Below are 13,592 nucleotides of genomic sequence, written 5' to 3'. Positions count from 1 at the left end.
GCATTTGTAGAAATTAAAAGAAAAAAAAATAAGAAGTTGCATTACTGAAATAAATGCACTTTTCGACGATATTCTAATTTTCCGAGTTAGGGGTAAACATAGTGGAATGTAAAAAGTGAGGGGAGAGACTTCATCAGGCCAGGCTTCTTCCACCTGCCTTGCCTCACCCTCCAGTCTCTGCTTCTCAATTTGTATTGTATTATTTTATGCACCGTGGCTTGCCGTTGTTTTAATGATTGTAGTTTAGAAATTAATTATTGTAATTGTTAAGAGTGGATTTCTGTTTAATTTTTATATGCTGATATTTAATATTTTTCTACTGTATATTATTCTAATGGATTGTTGAATGTTACCTTATTTGAAGTAGGTCGCTTATTTTTAGGTTATGTTTTATTATCACATTTTTTTTGTATTGCATTAGATTGTTATAAGGTGTACAGTCTTTGTTTCTTCAGCTTGTAAACTGCCTTGGGTATTGTAAGACAGAAAGACGGTATTACAAATTTAAAAAGTGATGAAAAGTGAAAGTGATATCAGGTCCAAGCAGCTAGAATATTATATGCACAGAAAAGGACAGAAGAGGAGTGGCAGCTTTTGAAAGTAATGGACTATGCAGAAATGGCAAAGATGACAGCAAAATTAAGAGATCAAAATGATGAACTTTTCTAGATATATTCAAATTCAAACTATATATTCAAACCATATATATATATATTCAAATGAAATCGTGAGATAAAAGCAGAAGAAAAAGGATAAATTAATTGTAATAGAGAAGCTTTCTGTAACAGGCAAATATATATATAATGCAGTAGTAGAAAGGGTTTGAGTAAAAACACTGTGGAGGTGAGGGTAGGAAGTCAATTTATGAAACAATGTAATTATTTGATTTTGTGAAAATGTTTGAAAAAAGTAACAAAAACGTATAGATATTGCTTGCTAGACTTTTAGAAGATTGCCCCAGACTGCTTCTGGCACGGTGGCCCAATGTAACTCAAGTTTCCAGGATTTTCGCCTTCCCGGTTTTACACCACACTGAGAACTAGAAACTTTAGAAAATAAATAGGAAGTCCAGACTGTCCAAAGCCCAAGTTCTGCACAATGTTTCTTTTGCACGGAACCCCAGGACAAAAGACCCAAGAGATGCGACGATAAGTGACAAACTTGAAACGGAGTTTAGACTGGCTGCAGAATCTGCAGCACAAAAAAAATCAGCCAGTTTGCCATTTCCCTGCAGACAAAAATTAGTGAAGCTACCACGGAAGGGCAAGAGGCTTTCTCCACCCTGCTGAGATGTTCTAAGCACTGATAACTATCCAATATAATATGTTCTATTGTACAGAAGGCAGAAGTAAAGAGCTGCTATGCCACAGAGAATTGGGGTTTTAAGTATTTGTATCTTAACAAGATGCTTATATATTTTCCTAAAGGAGCACAAACAGTTTTAGAAAAATAAGTTTCTGAAAGGCATTACTAATAAGATCTCCCTTTAATTTAAAATTCTGCTTGGAGTCCAGCCCTGGGATTCAATAATCAACTATAAACAGAGAAATTCTGCATTTCATAATGCTACTTCGCCCACTGCGAAAACTTCTTTAGAGACCAAAACAAATGTTACTTTTGCTCCCAAAAGCCTTTGATATATTTGTGCTTCTAAACTCTGCTCTACTTCCAGAGATATGAGACACAGGATAAAATAAAAAAGCCTAATTTCTCAAGCATTGTGGTCTACCGCTCTATCCTAGGCAAACATACCTAAGTCCTCTACAATCTCTTGTAATGCATGTGGGGGATATCTCAGGCTCAGGGGGCAAATACAGTCATTCAGGGCTCTCTTTCTGCCCTCTGAACTCTCCTCAGACCATACCAGTGGTTTTCCATGCCCTTGGTCAAGTGCCTTTATCTCAAACAGTGTTTTCCAAACTTGGGTCTCCAGCTGTTTTCGGACTACAGTTCCCATCATCCCAGACCACTGGTCCCGCTAGCTAGGGACGATGGGAGTTGTAGTCCAAAAACAGCTAGAGCCCCAAGTTTGGGAAACCCTGGTCTAGAATGCCTTTGGACTGCTACAAGGCCTCTTTGCTTGCCAATGCCTGGGTGGAGAAATGGGTGCCAAAAAAACCTCTGACAAGTCAGAAACCTTTTGTATGACCAGTAGTGGGTGGCATGGCAGAGATGCTCAACTGTCCCCCTGACAGCTGAATGGCTGCTGCTTATTGGGAAAGGGGAGGTAGACAGGAGGGTCTCGCAGTGCAAACACATGGCTAGATTGGCTCAGCCGGTGTGTTTGCACTGGGCCAAACTTGTTGCCACCTCCCTCCCTCCTGGAAGCTGCAGCACCTGCCAGGAGGTCAGGTATAAATCTCTGCTCCACTGCATTGTTCGCAACTGTCTCGTTTTACAGGATAAGAGCAGGCTCTGAGCCAGAGACCCTTCTGAGCATCCAGCTTCTGTGTGACAACCACAACCAGAAGTTTCGCATCACCCAATACAAAAGTCCCCCAAGCAGCACATTATGTGATAGATTGTCCTACGCACAAAGCATTCAAGGGCACACAGTAGGGCTGTTTGTGCATCGCAGAGAGTGTGCCTCTTCTAAGATGGCACCTGCCAGCTGTGGTTTCTCAAAGGGCTCTTATAAATCGCCGTTTTGAGAAGTCTGCGGCATATCTGGTCTGGGCCAACTTCTTAGATTCAGTACATTTTCTCAAGCAAGAAAATCTAACCGCATGTGCCAGTTGCAACTCCAGCCCCCAAATGTTACTTATTTTATTTCGGAGCATTATTGTGCCCTGGGCATAATGAGAGGGAGGGTGGGTCCCTACCACAAGAGGCTTTCAATTTATCAATTGACTCAAGAAGTAAAGGTAAAAGTAAAGGACCCCTGGATGGTTAAGTCCAGTCAAAGGCGGCTATGGGGTTGCAGCGCTCATCTCGCTTTCATGCTGAGAGAGCTGGCGTTTGTCCACAGACAGTTCCAGGTCATGTGGGCAGCATGACTAAACTGCTTCTGGCACAATGGGACACTGTGGCAGAAGCCAGAGTACACGGAAGCACCATTTAGCTTCCCGCCGGAGCGGTACCTATTTATCTACTTGCACTGGCATGCTTTCGAGCTGCTAGATTGGCAGGAGCTGGGGCAGAGCAATGGGAGCTCACTCCATCACAGGGATTTGAACCGCCAACCTTCTGATTGGCAAGCCCAAGAGGCTCTGTGGTTTAGACCACAGTGCCACCCGCATCCCAAGGGGTTAGAAACACTTCAATTACACACAGAGTTTGCTTCAGAATGAGGGTATCAGGGCTAGGGAGCTGTCCAAAGGCTTTGGGGGAAAAGATGAGTTTCAAGGTGGGACCAGTAACCAATTGCTGCTGGGCCATGTGTTCTTGTTAAGTTGGGCAGCTAGCCAACCATGCCTTCTCACAGGACACTCTGTTCCAGCCGTCTTCCAGGATACAGTCATACCTTGGTTTAAGTATGCCTCGGTTTGAGTATTTTCAGTTTAAGTACTCCGCAGACCTGTCTGGAACGGATTAATCCACTTTCCATTACTTTCAATGGGAAAGTTCGCTTCAGGTTAAGTATGGACTTCTGGAACCAATTACACTCATACCTCGGGTTAAGTACACTTCAGGTTGAGTACTCCGCGGAGCCGTCTGGAACAGATTAATCCACTTTCCATTACTTTCAATGGGAATGTTCACTTCAGTTTAAGTACTCCACGGACTGTCTGGAACGGATTAATCCACTTTCCATTACTTTCAATGGGAAAGTTCGCTTCAGGTTAAGTACGCTTCAGGTTAAGTACGGACTTCTGGAACCAATTACACTCATACCTCGGGTTAAGCACGCTTCAGGTTGAGTACTCCGCAGACCCGTCTGGAACAGATTAATCCACTTTCCATTACTTTCAATGGGAATGTTCACTTCAGGTTAAGTACGCTTCAGTTTAAGTACTCCAAGGGACCGTCTGGAACGGATTAATCCACTTTCCATTACTTTCAATGGGAAAGTTCGCTTCAGGTTAAGTACAGACTTCCGGAACCAATTGTGTTTGCAAACTGAGGTACCACTGTACTTTATTCCACGCCCCATGGTTTTATTCCTCACCCAGGCAATTGGCATTCCCTGTCCACTGAGCATGCTCAGTCCTCATTCGGCTTTTTCTGGGGTTGCCCTCTGTTCCTTTTTTTAAAAATGCAGGTACGTGGGTGTACTTCTGCAAACCTTGGAGGTGGTGCTATTTTGGCTACATAAAGGCCTACAGTATGCCAGGAGAATATGTAAACAGAAAAGATAGGGAACCTCTAGAAGTCACTAGACTACAATCCCCACCATCTCTAACCAGTGGCCATGCCGGTTTGGTATGATGGAGCCCAGCAATATCTGGAAGGTCAAAGGCTGGCAAACTCTGGTAAAAAGGTTAAGTCCAGTCCAGTCAAAGGCGACTATGGGGTTGCAACACTCATTTCGCTTTCAGGCCGAGGGAGCTAATGTTTGTCTGCAGGCAGTTTTCCGGGTCATGTGGCCAGCATAACTAAACCGCTTCTGGCACAATGGGACACCGTGGCGGAAACCAGAGTACTGTACACGGAAACGCCGTTTACCTTCCCGCTGCAGTGGTTCCTATTTATCTACTCACTCTGGTATGCTTTAAAACTGCTAGGTTGGCAGGAACTGGGACAGAGCAACGGGAGCTCACCCCGTCGCATGGATTCGAACTGCTGACCTTGACAAGCCCAAGAGGCTCAATGGTTTAGACCACAGCACCACCCGCGTCCCATCTCTGGCACACAAGATTCAAACTAGCTGCAAGGAGGCATTCTTGGAGCAGTTAGTACGTAAAGCAGGCATCCCCAAACTTGGCCCTCCAGCTGTTTTGGGACTACAACTCCCATCACCCCTAGCTAACAAGACCAGTGGTCAGGGATGATGGGAACTGTAGTTCCAAAACAGCTGGAGGGCCGAGTTTGGGGCTGCCTGATATAAAGCAATTTGAGTGCGGTAATCAAGACTGATGTCCAAATGTTCTCTCTCTTCTTTTGCAGTCCCTTTGAGATATACTTCACATTTTATTCTGTGATTGAGTTTGCCAGGTGGTTCAACCAGCCCAACCAAGCCGAATATAACCATAAATTCACTCCTACGTAGGATTGCAAAACTCTTACAGTTGGCAGGGCACAGTATATTTTGAACATAGAATTGTAGAGTTGGAAGGAACATCGAGGATCATGTAGTCCAGCCCCCTGCAATAGCAGGAATATGCAGCTGTCCTGTATGGGGATCGAACCTGCAACCTTGGCGTTATCAGCACCATGCTCTAGCCAAGTGAGCTGTACAGGAGAATATCACAAGTTGCAAAGGCCCCAAATAAACCGTGAATGGCAGGCAGGTATTCCTAGACACTTGTGGGTTGGGGGCACACAAAATCACATGGGGGAGCTTTGCCTATTGATTCTTGGGAGTCCATTTCACAAGCAAAGCATCATTTGCTGCTTGCAAAACACTAGCTAGTGAAGAACAAAGCATGCTGATTGGGTCAACCTGTAAGCCACTCTTTGGCCCCCAACTCCCAGGTGGCCTACAATTATACATAATAAAAGCCAGTCAAATTATAGCCAGCCAGTCCAGAAGCTTGCACAAATGAAAGTCTTCATCCGGTCCAGGAAAGTAAGTTGAAACCGGTGCACTTTTCTGGAGAGGGCATTCCAGAAACCTTCTCTCTGATGGGCAGGAAAATGTTCAGTTTCAATCTACTGTCCCAACCTGCCTGGAGCTGATGGGAGTTTTAGCCCAAAATATCTGGAGGGACCAGGTTGGTGAAGGATGCTCTACCAAGTCCTAGTCTCAATGTCCTCTCTGCTTCAGGTGAAAATGCCTGCAGAGAGCAAATAAAGGCACGGTATGGGTTGAGGCCTGGCTAGTGCTTGGATCCTTACCTTGACTCAGTGAACAAAGGTATGTCAGAGGTTCAAGCAATCCATCAAATAGAGTTTCAAAGTGACTCAACTCGTTTAGAAGATATATAAACACAGCTGAAAACACCATTCAAATGCTGAATGGAAGATTTCAGCAGTCCCATAATTAAGAATGCGTTGTTTTTAATACCAGTAGATCAATCCACTGTAGCTTTTCGAGGATTACTGAAGACCAATGTATCAGTGGGCCTACTTGTTTATTCTGAGGATATTTCGGTTCTGATGTGTTACTGTAGCAGGGAAAAATATTTAATGGCGGCTTTTCCGCCTGAAAATGATAATCATTACAATTTAGTTAAAAGATATAGAGCCCGTAAGGACTCAACCTCTACTCATGTTTCTATATCAATAATTTAAAAAAATCAGAATGTTCTCATATTGGTGTATGGTTTTTATTCGGGTATGTTTCTAAGTTTTTAACATGTTTATAAAGCATTCTGTTTTTTTCTTTTTTAAAACGAAGAGCAGCTATTACACTTCTTTACAGGCCATTCTTCCTCTCTGACAGCAGCCCAGCAGGATGACCGACTATAATAAGCACCTTGATATTTTATGAGTTGGTCTTCACCTGAAAGGCATCAGAGGAATCACAGAATTGTAGTGTTGGGAGGGACCCTGAGGATCATCTAGTCCAACCCCCTGCAATGCATAAATATGCAGCTAGCCCATATGGGGATCAAACCTGCCACCCTGGTGTTGTCAGGACCACGCTCTAACCAACTGAGCTACCCAGTTGGCTATCAATCCCTATTGCCACAAATGCATAGCACTGCACTAGCCTGCCAAATAAGATACTCCACTAGCAAACTTGTATATGCCCCCTACGCTCTACCGATGGTACCACACTTCTAAGAGATGAAGCTATTGAATTGCGCTGGAAAGAACATTACGAGCATCTCCTTAACTGCAACTCCCCCGTAGCTGCCGAGGTCCTTTCACAAATCCCGCAAAAAAAAATTAGAGATGAGCTTGCAGTATCTCCAAATCTGGGAGAGTTGTGCACAGCTATTAACCGAATGAAAATCAACAAAGCCAGTAGAGCTGATGGGATGCTTGCAGAAGTCTTCAAAGTGGGTGGAATTGAACTTACACAACAACTTCATAAGCTCATTGAAAAAATCTGGGAGAGGAGATCCCAGCAGACTTTAGGGATGCCAAAATTATCAACCTTTTATTTTTTTTTAAAAAAAGGTGATATGGTAGAACAGATAACGGAAACTATCAAGGCATCTCTTTATCATAGCTGCCAAGTTATCGCTTTTTTAAAGGGATTTTCCCTTATGCTGAATAGGCTTCCTCGTGAGAAAAGGGAAAACTTGGCAGCTATGCTCTTTATTAGCTGTGGCCTGCAAAATTCCCGCAAGGATCTTAGCAAACCATCTCCTAACTATATCTAAGGCTACCCTTCCTGAATCTCAAAATGGTTTTCAACCTTCTAGGGGGACAGTAGGCATGATGTTCACTGCTCAACAGCTTCAAGAAAAATGCAGAGAGCAAAACCAACTCCTGTATATAATAATAATAATAATAATAATAATAATAATAATAATAATAATATTTATACCCCGCCCATCTGGCTGGGTTTCCCCAGCCACTCTGGGCGGCTTCCAACAGAAGTATTAAAATACAATAATGTATTAAACATTAAAAGCCTCCCTAAACATGGCGTTTATTGACCTCACTAAGGGCTTCGACACGGTAAATCGTAATGCCCTGTGGACTGTTGTTCTGAAAATTGGCTGCCCAGATAAATTTGTGAACTTTCTTCGGAGCCTCCATGATAATACAACAGCAACAATCGCAGATAACAATGGCTCTCCAAGCGAACCATTCACAGTGGGATCAGGTGTTAAACAGGGATGTGTTATCGCCCCAACTCTATTTATTATTTATTTTCATTGCCATGATCCTACACATTGTCGAAGGGAAAGTTCCCATCGGGGTAGAAACCATATATCGAACAGATAGAAAGCTCTTTAACTAGAGTAGGCTGAAAGCAAAGAGTTAGGTTACCATAATTTCCATCATAGAGCTTCAGTATGCTGATGACAACATAGTGTGTGCACACGCAGAGGATGACCTCCAAACCGTCCTAAACATATTCACAGAAGCTTATGAAAAACTTGGCTTATCACTCAATATCCAAAAAACTAAAGTGCTGCACCAACAAGCACAAAACACCTGCAGCGCCACAAATCCAACTCAATGGTGTAACTCTGGAAAGTGTCAATCACTTCTCCTACCTGGGCAGTTATCTTTCCACTAGGGCTGAAAATGATGCCAAAATCCAGCATTGCCTGAGCTCTATGAGTGCAGCTTTCTCCTGATTGAAGTGCAGAGGTTTTGAGGACTGGGGCATTCACAAGGAAAGCAAAATGCTTGTTTACAAAGCTATTGCACTACCAACTTTACTATATGCTTGTGAAACATGGACCACTTATAAACGTCATCTCCAACTCCTTGAAAGATTCCATCAATGGTGTGTCCGAAAAAAATTGCATATCACTTGGGAAGACAGGCAATCTAATGTCAGTGTAGTAGAAGAAGCAAAGATCACCAGTGTTAAAGCAATGATTCTTCAACATCAACTTTGTTGGACTGGTCATGTTGTGCGGATGCCTGATGATCATTTTCCAAAGCAACTACAGTCACACCTCTGGATACGAATGCTGTGGCTTGTGTACAACAAAGGTTATGAATGTGCCGAACCTGGAAGTAACGGAACAGGTTACTTCCGGGTTCGGCGGTTCGCGCATGCGCAGAAGTGTCGAATGACATCATGTGCAGAAGCACCGAATCACAACCCGCGTGTGCGCAGAAGCGCATTGCGTACTGTTCATGTTGAGAACGGGGCTCTGGAACGGATCCCGTTCGCAACCAGAGGTACCACTGTACTCTATTCCAAACTTAAAAGTAGAAAACGTGATGCTGGTGGTCAACAAAAGAGGTTTAAAGACTCTCTCAAGGCAAATCTAAAAAAATAAAGTATAAACACTGATCACTGGGAAACACTGGGCTGAGAGTGCTCCAACAGGAGAATAGCCTTTGCCAAAGGTGTCATGGACTTTGAAGACGTTTGAACTCAGGACGAAAGGGAGAAACATGCTAAGAGGAAGGCAAACAAGGGAGAAACGTGCTAAGAGGAAGGCAAACACTCACCGTGATCAACTCCTACCCAGAAACCTACCGTATGTCCCCAATGTGTAAGGACGTGTGGAATCCATAATTGGCCTCCACAGTCACGAACACACGGTTAAGATCGTGTTCATGGAAGAGTCTTACTCGGCTATGAGTGATAGCCAAAGAAGAAGATGCTCCTCTCTCCATGAGAAAAGCCACCACCAGATCTGAAAGAGGGAAAATGTTTTCCTACCAAGCTCCATCATACTCACGATCACAAACTTTCCATTGTGTATACAGAGCCTGCTGAAAACAGGGTTGCAGGTCTATTCGGTGAACACAGTTTCCCATAAGTATCATAACAAACAGATCGGGAGGGAGGAAAAGAGACAGCAGACCACAGAGTGGTTGTCAATAAGATCTGAAATCATAGCTCAGGATCATTTTGGCAGTCCTAGTCAACATTTTCTCAGCATACAGGCCATAAACGAAGGCAGAAAGCAAGAGGAAAAAACAAACAAACTCCAGCTGAACTCCTATAACATTATTGGTTGTGGAGAGCTTAGTGAAGCAAGCAGGGCTCTCCTTAAACGGGGGAGCCTGTCTGGCCTAGGCTTCTACAGTACAGTACAGTACTCCATATTATTTGGCCTACCTTGTTACTAGCAGGGTCTCAGCCTGCAGAAACCCACCTTGGAAAGCTCGTCTCTCAAAACCACTGACAAGGCATCAACTCTGATCTAAGCAATTTCCAATCACAAAATAATAATAATAATAATAATAAAAACCCGAAACAAACGAGGAAGGAGGAAGTCTTCGTTTCGCCCCACCCCCACCCCGGCCGACCCTTCATCACAGGAGCTTCCCTTCATTTTACAAAAAGTGAACGCGTTCTCATTTAAGTACTGTACAGTCCAATAAGTCTTGAAAAGCGGAAGCAAATCTTTCCGACACGGCAATGGTCCAGCTAAGGCCTCACTTCCTCCTCCTAGCTCTAAAAGCAACCACACACACGAGGTTCCGGCAAACTGCAGGGGCAAATCTGGGAACCGGGGAACAATCGGCTACGTGTCAGAGGGAAACGCGACAGGTTTTTGTGGGGAGGGGGGAAGAGAGAGGAAATCCTCCCTGGAATCCATTCTCGCTCTCCTCCCTCGCAAGGCATGGCTTTCTTCCGAGGACCACGCACACTTAAAAGTGTCCCTTTTTTGGGGGTGGGGGGCGGCTGCATCTCGAACGCAAGGTGCCGTTACCTTTCCCAGGCAAATGTGGCAAGTGATGGGCAGCGTGAGAGAAAGTGTTACATTCTGAACGTTCTGAGCCATTGTGACGTTTCGAATCCCGCGAGCGTGGAAGTTCCAATCCACAGGCGGCGGCGACCGCGGCGGCGGCGAAGGAAGACTCGCTCTCTTCAACTCTCACGCTGTTAGGGCTCCGAGTACGGAAAGCCAGCTTGGCCAATCTTCCTCGCGTTGCCGCGGACGCCTTTTAAGAATTCTCATCGGAAGAGGGGGAGGAGAGGAGGGAGGAGTCGAGAAATCTGAGCACGTTGGGCATGAAAAACGCGAGTTTGTCTTGCCTTGGCAGACACGGATTTGCGCACACGTATCCATTTCGAATGTGTAAGAATTTCAGTCGGAATTGGTGCAACAGACCCAGGCTTACCAGCACTCGGCGTGATGCCAAAGCCCCTCCCCTTTTGTCCTTATAATAACCCTATGAGATAAATGAGGCTGAGTGTGCGACCGGCTCAATGTCAGGGACATTCAAACAAACAAACAAACAAACAAACAAACAAACAAACTCTTAACCCAAATGATTTAAAACACACCGAACTTTCTCCAATTAATCCTCGAAGAGATACAAAAGCCACGCTGAATTCACACGTTGGCTTTTTTCCAGAAGTGCAAGTGGTTCTTGCATGTCTATACTTGAGCTGATGTGAATCCCACCTTGTTTCTCTTTGAAACCAAATTAAATCACAATCAGAAGAATTTGCATCAGTCACTAGCCATAGCAATAAAATAAAATAAAATGCATTGAAGACACAGGTAAAAACTATACAAAGTACATTCTAGAGGTTTCTGTCAATAATCAAATAATAGATCTTATAATTGCCCTTGCTAATTTTTTATTTTTGCTGTCACCCAGTTATCTTGATCTGCTAGAAGAAGAAAAAACCAGTAGCAATGGTTGTGAGAGCTGGTATGGATAGTAGTAGAGGGGTATTAACCTCACTCCTCAAATCTTGCTAGCAGCACATGACCTACGGATTCAATACTGCCATTTCCACATGAACATAAGTGTTTTTCCAGCGGGATTTCTTGAAATTGGCCCTCAAGTTACAGCTGAAGGCAGTATATTTAATCTTGCAAAGGCGAAAGCGTGTCTGTATTTTGGAACTATTACATTTTGCAAATAGGGTGCCAAAGTATCAAAAGGACTAGGTAGGAAATAATCATACCACGGACAAAATTTCCTGATTGTGGCCAAATTATACTTGATGCAAATTCCACCATGTTTCTCCTTGAAACCAGATTTGTGGAACTTGCTTCCGTCATGCATGGCATATTCATACGTAATATATCTGTTGCATATAGGTCTGATCCACAAAAGCGTCTCTCAGAAATACCAGCTGCTCCATACCTGTAAAATATAATATTCAAATTTCCACTATGGAGCGTATACAATACGTTCAATGTGATTTTGATTTCATGGCAACCAGTGCTGCTATCTAGAATCTATCTGCTTGCCCCAATGAACAGAGAGATCCAGCTAGTACTCAGTCTTGGAATTGCCTAAGAATGCTGAGGACAAACACATTACATCTTCCTTGCCTGGATGGAGAGGGTGTGTGCGCATGTGCAGGGTTGGCCGGAGACATTTTGGCATCTTTATTTTATTTATTTATTGAATTTATATACCGCCTTATACCTGGAGGTCTCAGGGCGGTTCACAAAACAAAATCAAAATATAAAACCACAAAATATATAATCAAAATAAAAACAACAGCCCAATAACCCCCACAAATAACCCCCACATTTTAAAAACCAATCAAATCAACCAAAGGCCTGGCGCCTAAAGGTGTATAATGAAGGTGCCAGGCAAACATCCCTGGGGAGAGCAGTCCACAGACGGGGAGCCGCTGCAGAGAAGGTCTGTTATCGTGTTGCCTCTATCCGGACCTCTTGAAGAGGAGGCACACGAAGAAGGCAAACCACAACAGGTCAACCCACACAACTGCCAGGGAGGAAGGAGCGAGTGGAGATCTACGTCAGGAACAAGTGGGGAATGAAGATATACCGTACCAGTACATTGGGATCATCTGCCCCTATGGATCCTGCCACTCGAGGCGGTCACCTCGCCTTGGGCCAGCCCTGTTTGTATGCGCGCACACACAGAAACCAATAATTTTTGTGTAGCTAGAACATCATGTCAGTTGCTCTGTCCACCTTCGCCTGTCCACTCTTGGCATGCAGCACTCCGGAACATGCCTGCCAAGTTGCTGTCAGAGAAATAAGGGACCGGGCCGGAAATAGCAGACCGGAAGTAGCGCTGCCGCCATTTTGGAACTGGGCGGAGCATGCTCAGAAGTGACTTTTGGTGCTGCTTTGCCCAGTTCCAAAATGGCCGCCGCGCCAGAAGTCGCACTGCAGCCATTTTGGAACTGGGCAGAGCAGCATCAAAAGTTGCTTCTGAGCATGCTCTGCCCAGTTCCAAAATGGCCGCCGCGCCAGAATAAACCGGGGAAAAACAAAAAAATCCATTTTTTCAGCTAGGAACAGCTGGAAAAATGGGGATTTCCCGGGGAAAACGGGAGACTTGGCAGGTGGCTCAGGAAGGCTGGAAAGTTTTCTTCACCCTTGGGCCGTAAGAAACAGTTGTGGGTTGATCCTGGCCAGCGAAAGAGAAACATTGGCTGAAGATTTGGAGCTGCCCACAGCCTTATAAGTATATGCTACTGCCTTTGGAGGACTGATACAACAGCACACATGTTTGTAATTTTTTTCTCAGATCGATATTTCATGTACGCTACCCTGGAATCAATGTTTTAGATAAAGACACAAGCTGTGTACACCCCCAAACATTGAAAGCACACCTTCCCAAAGAATCCTGAGAACCGTAGTTCATCCCTCCCAGAGCTACAACTCCCAGTGCCCAAAACAAACTACTGTACAGTTCCAACCATTCTTTGTGGGGTGTTTTAAATGTATGGTGCGTAACAAGCTGCGGTTTGGATTCCTCCCCCCTTCAAAATAACAAGTTAAAAAACCTGTGTCATGTACAGGTTTGAAGGCCCACCAAAGTCATAGAATCATAGAGTTGGAAGAGACCACAAGGGCCATCCAGTCCAACCCCCTGCCAAGCAGGAAACACCATCAAAGCATTCCTGACAGATGGCTGTCAAGCCTCTGCTTAAAGACCTCCAAAGAAGGAGACTCCACCACACTCCTTGGCAGCAAATTCCACTGCCGAACAGCTCTTACTGTCAGGAA

The 13,592-nt window shown here is 44.3% G+C and overlaps 1 protein-coding gene across 2 annotated transcripts in view; it reads right to left on the bottom strand.

Annotated features, from left to right (window-relative positions):
- The window catches only part of OBI1 (ORC ubiquitin ligase 1), a 34,144-nt gene extending 23,640 nt beyond the window's left edge, over positions 1 to 10,504 (bottom strand). The window contains exon 1 of one of the 2 annotated variants that reach the window (XM_035116117.2): positions 10,350 to 10,504. In XM_035116117.2, coding sequence (XP_034972008.2) covers positions 10,350 to 10,421 — 72 coding nt within the window. In that variant the 5' untranslated portion in view covers positions 10,422 to 10,504. Of the gene's footprint in view, positions 1 to 9,163 lie in introns of both variants that reach the window. The other variant, XM_035116118.2, reaches the window with a different exon arrangement.
- Positions 10,505 to 13,592: the final 3,088 nt, after the last annotated feature.

Source organism: Zootoca vivipara, chromosome 4 (assembly GCF_963506605.1).
Source record: "Zootoca vivipara chromosome 4, rZooViv1.1, whole genome shotgun sequence".
Lineage (NCBI taxonomy): Eukaryota > Metazoa > Chordata > Lepidosauria > Squamata > Lacertidae > Zootoca > Zootoca vivipara.
Note: the sequence above shows the minus strand (reverse complement) of the source record. Positions and strands in the feature narration are given on the sequence as shown.